At 37.8% G+C, this 9,121-nt stretch overlaps 1 protein-coding gene across 1 annotated transcript in view; it reads right to left on the bottom strand.

Annotated features, from left to right (window-relative positions):
* Positions 1 to 6,466: 6,466 nt before the first annotated feature.
* The window catches only part of kcnk5a (potassium channel, subfamily K, member 5a), a 9,475-nt gene continuing 6,820 nt past the window's right edge, over positions 6,467 to 9,121 (bottom strand). The window contains exons 3-5 of the mRNA XM_007575049.2: positions 8,561 to 8,727; positions 8,302 to 8,470; positions 6,467 to 7,964 (exon numbers count right to left, since the gene is read on the bottom strand). Coding sequence (XP_007575111.1) covers positions 7,021 to 7,964; positions 8,302 to 8,470; positions 8,561 to 8,727 — 1,280 coding nt within the window. The 3' untranslated portion in view covers positions 6,467 to 7,020. The remainder of the gene's footprint in view (positions 7,965 to 8,301; positions 8,471 to 8,560; positions 8,728 to 9,121) is intronic.

Raw genomic sequence — 9,121 nt, forward strand, 5'->3', positions numbered from 1 at the left:
CCCTCTTGACTGTGGTTCCCTCAAATAAATTCCAGTGCAACCAATTGCCTAGAGAAGCTGCTCAATTAGCTCAGCTCCGTATAAATGCAGCTGCTCTGTGAAAGCGTGAGAGGCTTATTAGAGAACTTCAGAGAACAGACAGCGTCATGAAAACCAAATAACAGGGCAGAGCTGTCGGGGAGAAAGATGTGGAGATGTTTAAACTACAGCTTTCCACCCTATAAGAACAGGCCAAGCAAGAAGAACAGTCAAGAGGAGCTTCTGAGATTAGGTGGGAGGAACTATTTGTCATGCACTATGCCAATTGGAAAAGTACGGTGAAAAAACAAACAAACTCTATGTTGAATAAAAAGCTAAAAACAAGTCCTGTTTGTGTTGCAGGTCTGAGGTATGCAGCAATACAGCAGTTATTTCTGCTGAACAGGTTAAATAAGCTGACAGGGCATCGTTATGGTGCTGCTGCGTTGGCTGTAAAACGTCTTTATCACTTTAACGAGTTAAATAGCATATTCTTGCTGTTGACTATAAAGAGTGGCACACCTAAAAAGATAAGTATTAAAGCTGAAATGACAAAGTCCATGAAGACTTTAAGCTTTTCGGTGTTCAAAAACACATCAGCATGAAGGTGGAAATACTTCGTATCACAACACTAACAAACATCGACAAAAACGTGACCACATCTTTTGTGTCTGCCACGCTTGTATATTTTCACGGGCCGTGTAGGGAAATAATGGGACGCGCAGAAGAGACAACTCTGGTTAGATGTGCCAAAAACAAAAAAAAAGAACTTTGAAATACACTTATGTTGATGGGTGTTCCATAAAAAAATGTAACTTTCGAAAGACATAAACACCTTTGCCTGATAAATCTCTAAAACTAGTGGTGCACACAGTTTGTGATTAAATTCTTCAAGTTATGATTTCAACGGGGTAAAAGCAAGCACTGAAGAGCACTTTGTCGTCTTCCTACAGTCCTGCAGAAATTTTAAAGGATGGCTTTCTTTTTAGGTAGCAGCTTACATAATCAGTCGCTGTTAAGTGAAAGGTGCAGACACTCCCCAGTGAAAACACATTTCGAGTAAAGCTTTGATGCACCGACAATCAAAAGTAGGACTTTAAAATAAAACCGGCAGTAAGTTTGTTTTTTGGACTACTGTCACATGTGGTCGTGAGATGATGTTCTCCCTTTGGTTCATGATTACTGGCTGTGCTTTCCCGTTTGGCACATGCGTGTAATATTTCAGCAGCTCATCACACTTTGGCTCTATTTTCCATGTTGCCCCTACGTTGCTGATTTTTCTGCTTTCAAGCATGATCTATAATTTATTTGCACCTGTAATTTAAGTTCGCCTTCCCTATTATCCATTTAGTATCTGTAGTTTTTTGTTGTTGTTTTTTTTCAATATGAAACATCATAATCAGTTTTGTGCTTGGGGTAACATTGGATCCAAAGTTCACATGTAAATGTTTTATGACATAACAAATCTGATCTCTGATCTTCTTGAAGTGACTGCCAGGTCATGTTTGCATGTTAAGTAACTGAACATTTTTTACATAATATTGTAAAGTTAGTAGATTTTATTGCAGTTTTAGTGACAGACAAGATGCTATCACAAAGAAGAGGAGAAACAGTATCTCTAAATCTCTAACCCTGATGTAAATCCTGCAACCAAACAAGATAATCACTGCTGACATGTTAAATTTGTTGGAAATGTTGTGAAGCTGTAGAAACAAGATTCTTTGTTCCTGCTACAGTTGTGGCTATTGCAGAATAATATGAGGCTTTTAAAAGCCAGAAAGGTGAATATCTCTTTTAATCTTTTTTTTTTTTAATGCAGAAGCGCTCAAGGAGTACACAGCAAATGTGAAAAACGGTGAAATGACCTGGTCCCATGTCCGCAGCACTTCTCTGAAGTACCTTCTGACTCAGTTTCAGCATTCAATCTTCTTAGGAGATTATCTGTCCGCCTCCCACATCTTAACCTGAGAATATTTGATCACTCTGCCTCAGAAAAGTTCTCCAATTCCTTCGTTGTGAGAACATCTCCTGTCTTTTTAAATGACTCAACAGGTCTTCTGCCAAATTAAGCTGTGGACTCTGGCAAGGGAATTCCTCATGAAACTGAAATAAAATGTGGTTTATTAAAGTCATTTAAGGGTCTGCACATTCATGCAACCAGGTAATTGCAGCTTTTTTTATTTTTCTGATATTTTCCCTAATACATTTATTTATGTTTATATTTACATACACTAAGACACAGAACCTTTTTCTCACATGATATTGTAAAATCAGACTAAACTTGCCCAGTTTCAGATCAGCGAAGGAGCAGCCAGTGTGTAAAAGTGTAAATCCTGAGTGTCTTAAATGTATTTTCAGAGAAAATCATCCAAACATACAACTCCTTAACTGCAGAATTCTTACAAACTTATGATTCAAAATTTCAAAGTCATTTGCTAGTCCCTTGTCTGCACGTAATGGGTCATGCTGCAGAGTGAGGAGAATGAAGACATCACAGATTGCTGATAGATGTCGTGCCTGGAATCCCACAGTAACAGGAGACGTTCTGGTTTCCATCACATTCAGCACATTTTCAGACTGGGTCCCCCGTCTTTTGCTTGACTCAGCAGCCATCAAAATCATCATGAGTTCAAATTATTACTTGGAACAAAAGGATCTGATGTATACAGGCAATGTGGCGTGCACATTCCAGATCATAGTGACCAATTTGTTTGTTTCATTTCTCTTGATTGAATGATGAACAAAAATGAAATGATTCCCTTTAGCAGTGTTCATTTACAGAGTTTGCATATATTTTTATACATCATACAGCAAATGATTACAATCTCTTAATATGACAAATAACTGAAGTTAAAAACAAAAACAGATCATATATATTTCATCTTATCTTGTCTGTTTTTTTTTGTTGTTTTTTTTTTGCATATGGTGCACAACTTTATCATGCATGATAAGGAGCCTTTGACTACTTAGCAGGTAGCTTTTCACCACTCATAAACATACCAACAGGAGGAAACTCTTAGTTATCTTGCTTTGATCAAAAGACAAATATTGCCAAATTTCATCCGTCAAGTGTCAGCACATTTAAACATGGGGATAGAACCACAATTAATGAAAGTAGCAGGCAACATGAATGTGAGTAATATGTAAATTAAAGCCAACATGAGATTTTAAACTATTAGCAATAGAAATAAATTGATATCCAGTTGGAAAGGACACAATTACAGAGTGAAATGGAAACAGGTAAACCATCAGAAGTCACTCTGCCACATTTTTGGAATTTAGTCTACTTAAATATTCAAATGAAAAATTGGACTTGAGAGAATACAGTTTTCAATATCTACACTTGACTTTTTATTTACTAAACTATAAATTTTTTATGGTATGCTTTCATCTCAGGATGCCACTTTAGCAAATACACCTGGATCAAAAAGAAAAAAAGAAAAAAAAACTGGGGCAGGAGGAGAACCTTTAACGTAGGACTTGGATGTGTCTTCAAGATTGACCTGCAATATCCATAAAGGCAGATAACGATAACTGTCAGTATGACTAGACAGATCAGATGCATTCCAATAATAGTAATACGGACATAAATTTACAAGGACATATCCCAAAAATGCAATCATTAACAGTGGATGAACTCATGTTTGAACTTTCAGGTGTTATGTAAAACTGACAGGTCCTCAGTTACAAAACATTTACAGTTTGACCTGTGATTATGTTCTTTTCTGAGCAATATCCTAATTCTCCAGATTTTAAAATGCATTTTAATTCATTCCAATACCAATAGTGGATTGATACAGTGTTGTGCAAACGTTTCCAGACAGTGGAGTCATGTGACATTTTCTAATATAGACCAAAAGTTGTTACACAAACAACTTTGTGTAACACAAATAGTGTAACACCATAATGTTCTTTCTAATAATGAAGTAAAAAGAACATTATGGTGGCTGCTTTATGCTGTAGGGATGCTTTTTTTTTTTTTTTTAGCAGGAAAAGCTAAGCTGTAACCATGCTATAACTGGAACAACTGCTGTACAATACACAAGTTTGCCACACTTTTCAGATGTTAGAAGTCATATGCTCATTAACATATTTTATTATTAGTGCAAGATTTACTTTCTTTTAATCTTAAAAACAAAAGGCTATCCTGTTCTGGTTCTAAAAATGAAATGTGGCGTGCCAACATGAAAACATGACATCCTGACAACTCCAGTGACTTTGTTTAGATGACAATAGTTGCCAAACACAGGCTCTCTGATGTCTTTAGCAGTTACAGTAAGTGCTGCCAGAATCAGCGGAAACATGAGTTATTAAGCGTCTTGTCTGAAACCGTTTTCAGATCTCATATAATTCAGAGAATTCAACCCATGCCTTTAAGCAAATCTTCATTTTCAAAGTAAAACAATTGCATAGAAAGGAATATTTGAGATTCCCAGAAGAGAGTCACATATATGGATGCTTTGATTTCTTCAGTTTAATTTTCAGCTTTCAACCACCACCATTACTCATGAAGGAAGGATGAGTAATCATGGTTTCATTTTGTTTTGCTCCAGGCATTTTTATTTGTAATTAATTTCATTTGATCTTTTATAGTGTCTCGGCATTCAAACGTCTCACTAATACATATCTGATAGGCTGCAGTTACAAATGGGCCCTACAGGCAGAGGCAGTTCTAGCCTGTTTAGGGAACACCACAAGTTCCCTAAAGTTCTGGGGAACTCACTTCCCCAGAGTAGAGTCCTATCTAATTGCATTTCCACGAGAAAGGCACTTACTCTTTAATTAAATAAATGTTCCAGTATGTCTACCAGTTAATTTCTGCATTTCCAAGAACTCTTAAAAAGGCATTCAGTGCCAAGATTTCAGCCTGTTAAAAATCATCTTATTTTCCGCTGGTTTTCATTTCCAGATTTATGTCCTTCTGCGACTAAAATATTTTAAACATTAACTCAGGATGGGCAATAAACAGATTTTAAGATGTGTACAGAGATTGTCTTTGTTATGCAATATTTTACAGATGGATGAGTTTCTACATATAAACTTAAGTGAAACTTGGGATATATTAAGCTGCTGTGAAAATGTGCACCAACACTGATTATTAAAACACTGCAAGTAGGAAAAAAAATGTTTTTTGATGCAAGTTTATTTTACAAGAAATATACAGTTTTCATGAAAATTATGTACAAACTTACAAATACAAATAATTTAACCATAAAAAATACACAGAAGTACACAGACATCTATACTGGAGTTTAACACAATGGAGAGAAAAATATCTAATCTTAGATATATATATTTTTTTGCAATTCAGTCCAAAGCAGTACCTTGCTGCATAGACAACCAGTGAAAAAAGAGATTGTTCACATAAGGGAAATAAAAAATGGTGGGACTGTGATGAAATTTACCAAAGAAGGAGGAACAAATGCCACCATGTGTGGAAAAACAACGGTTCAGTGAGTTGCTCAGAATACATTCAAAAGATGTTCTGTTTTGTGCATCCTCTGCTTTGCAGTAGATTTAAGGCTATTCACATAATGAGGCAGTAATATTAGTCAGAACGTGCATTTGACGTGTTCACATGGAAAATAAAATCAACCCTGAAATATGACCACTTATTACAAGAATCCTGTTCAACGAATTTGGCTTGAATTCGAAAGAAAAAAAAAAAAAAACTCCTAAAGAACCCCTCTGATTTTTTTTTTTAACCATTCCAACTAACACCATTTTTAATCTTTGTGCAAGACATCGTGTGCAAAAGGCCTGCAAGACTGAAAACTGGAGATGTTTGAGATCTCGGTTTTGTGCTCAAATGACACTTATGGGGAGCACCGATATGAAGGACATACGTCAAGACTTTATTGATCTGCCACGAGTTAACCTTAGCTGCCTGTCAAGAGCAGCACTTCATTTGTTCACGCTGGTGCAAGCCCCCCAAAGGCAAACACAAGCAGCAAGGCCACGTCCCAAGCGGGGCTGGCTTTGTGGCTACTGGCGGGCTCTTGGCCAATATTTACATGGCAAACACAATTCAAAGAATGCTACAGAGGCAGCATATAAGAATGTTGTTGCTGTGGAAGTTTTATCCCCTGTTAAGCACAAAAAAATACAAGTGCTGAAGTTGCAAAGCTGTCATCTGGGATGCAGACAGCAGCAGAGCAGAAACGGGTAAAAAAAAAAAAAAAAAAAAAAAGTGTTCAAGGAGGCTCAACTCGGCTTGTATTTCATTACCGTTTCTAATCATTTTCTCTCTCGGTTGGTGTAAGGGCTCAGATGGAGGACATCACAGTTGGGTTGCTCATAATATAAACACCAATTTCTGACAAGATCAAGAGCTTACCTTAATAAATGAAATACAGTATTGAAGATATTTTGTATTTTGTCTTTCTTGGTTACATCTTGGTTAAACAAAAAAAAAAAAAAAAAAAAAAAAAAAAAAAAAAAAGTAAAATTTTTCCTTCACCCCTTAATTTTAAGACAAAAGCTTGGCTCAGGTTGTAAAAGCAAGTCTGCCCTGGAGTGGAATTTCATACACCCTGATCTGACTGAAATTGTGCAACAGCAGATGCATAAACCCACACGGCAACTCAAACGCTACACTGTCCTTCATGTTAATAAATATCTTTAAAAGCACCAATATGGTGAAGAGAAATAGTTGAAACTATGGAAAATCAAACCAATTTCCACATATAACTTCAGGCTATGAGCAGGAATAAAAATCACTCACAAACAACTGCTGCTGGTTTGAATATATCAAAATAACTTGTGATTTTTCTTCAAACCGACTGAAAAAAGAAAGTCATTCAATGAGCAGACGTCGACTCCTCATGAGGTTACAACTCATGCTCTATTGTTCTTTATTAGTGTGGAGTTTGATTGTCCATTTCAAAGTTGATCTCAGATGTTTGATATGCACTTGAATGCTTCACATTGGAATACAAATACTTCCAGCCAACACTACAGGGCCAAAGAGATTTCTCGACCAAGTTGGTCAGCTTTCACAGCTCAGGATTCTGTGTTGTCTTCCTTCGTGTATTCCTCCACGAGCTTCTCATAGGAGTGGCTGTGTTCCGAACCGTCACTTGTAAAAACAGACCCGTCGCATTCAGAACTCTGATCCTCCCTGGAGTTTGTCTCGATGTTTTCATCACATGTTGTGATGGAGATTTTTGCCTTAGAGTCATCATCTGCGTCCTCGTCATCCAGCTCCTCCAGGTTACTGCTCAGAAAGTTTTCTTCATCTATGAAAGTTATGTTTGCATTCTGAATGGTTAGAGGATGGTACTCTTTAGAGTCCCACGTCCTCCGACCTCCCACCCCACAGTCTCCAGCGGCCTTGGTTTCTACATCAACGTCTTTGTCAAGTTGGTTCTCGTACATTTGGTTTTGGTCTCGTTCTGGGTCACCCTCCCCCTGGTCTTCTGTTAGCAATAAACCATTATCTGAGCCCAGCAGGTAGTTTTTGGACTTTGAAAAGGCGACAGTAACACGGTCGCTGAAACTGTAGCGTCTCTTTTGGCGTGGTGAACGGTCCAGGCTGAGAATGGTGTGACCATTGAATTCTGGAGCATCATTGCAACTCTTGGAGCGACTCATGTCTTTGGCTTTCTTACTGGAGTCACCGGTCCTGTGATTACCTTCATTTTTACTACCAATCTGCTTTATTAAGTCGTTGTACCCCTCCTTCTTCTTGGACAAGAAGCTGAAAATGTTCACATCGTTGGGAGTGGGCGGCAAACGAAGAGAAGCTTTGTGAGATTCTTTGTAATGGCGCATCTCTTCAAGAGATAGCTTGCGCAGCTTGCGACGTTTCTTCAAAGCCTTGTGGGCTTCAATCACCATCCGCACTTTCCAGTTGAAGAACAAGGACAGCCAGGCCAACCCCAGATAAATCCAGACTTCCACAAAGTAACGGTACAGAGTTGGATACTCTTTATTTGGCTCCACACCTACAGAAATAGAGAAAATGTTAATATTTCTCTGTGGTGAAAAAGAACAAAGTTAAGTTAAATTTAAATTCAAGTTAAATTTAAAACTATAAGATCTTATTATCTGACACAGATAAGTTTTCTCACAGCCATTGCTGAACACTTCCAGTAGAGCTCTTAACTTAAGAAAGAGCAGTTGATCAAAGAAGCCACGAACGATCAAACCTCACTGAATGTCATTTACAGCCTACAATTTTAAGATCCAAAGTGCACATTTACAGTACATTTCATAGACTTTTTTTTTTCTTTTAGGAAACGAAACTCTAATCTATTTTTATCGTTTCAGTTATCTGCTCACCTGCAACCAAGTCCCCAAAACCAATCGTGGTCAAGGTGACGAAAGAGAAATACAACCCTTCGATGTACGTCCAGCCCTCCTGGGACATGAAGACAAAAGGCGGAAGGACTAAATGGACCAGCACACCCCAGAGAAGAAAGATGGCTGTGCAGGTAAACTGGGCTTTTCTCTGGAAAATAAAACAAATATTTATATCGGGGGGGAGAGAAAACCAGATGTTTCCTGTAGGATTGAAGAACTAAAAGTAAAAACAACTTACCAATGAAAACCCCTTTTTGGTTAGAAACTGTCCCAGGTGCTTTGCTCTGCCACCAAAAAACTTGCCCAGCTCACTGATCCAGGTAAGACAAAGGGGCACCCCAAAAAGCCCATAGAAGATGCAAAATACCCGACCTTCTGAGGTTTTAGGGGCGATGTTTCCATATCCTTTAAAGATTGAAATAAAAAATAAAGTGAGCTTAAAACAGGAGATTAGGCAGACATGTCCAACAGCAGATACCAGAACTCGCAAATTAGATTTTAGCATCAAAAAAGAGACAAAAAGCCAAGAATGCGTTACATTTATCAGGTGGCAAAAATGCCATGAATCAACAAATAAATCTAATAAATCCATTCTAGAGAATTGGTTTACCTGCAATAATATAATGAGCCAATTTCTGAAATAAAACTTGCATAAAAATTTCAATTCAATAGTCTAACATCTGCAATGGACTGGCGACCTGTCCAGGGAGATAGGCACCAGCACCCCAACCGACCCCACTATGGATCTATGGATCTATGGACCTATGGATGGATGGATGGATGGATGGATGGATGGATG

Source organism: Poecilia formosa, unplaced genomic scaffold, assembly GCF_000485575.1.
Source record: "Poecilia formosa unplaced genomic scaffold, Poecilia_formosa-5.1.2 Scaffold8, whole genome shotgun sequence".
NCBI classification, from domain to species: Eukaryota; Metazoa; Chordata; class Actinopteri; order Cyprinodontiformes; family Poeciliidae; genus Poecilia; species Poecilia formosa.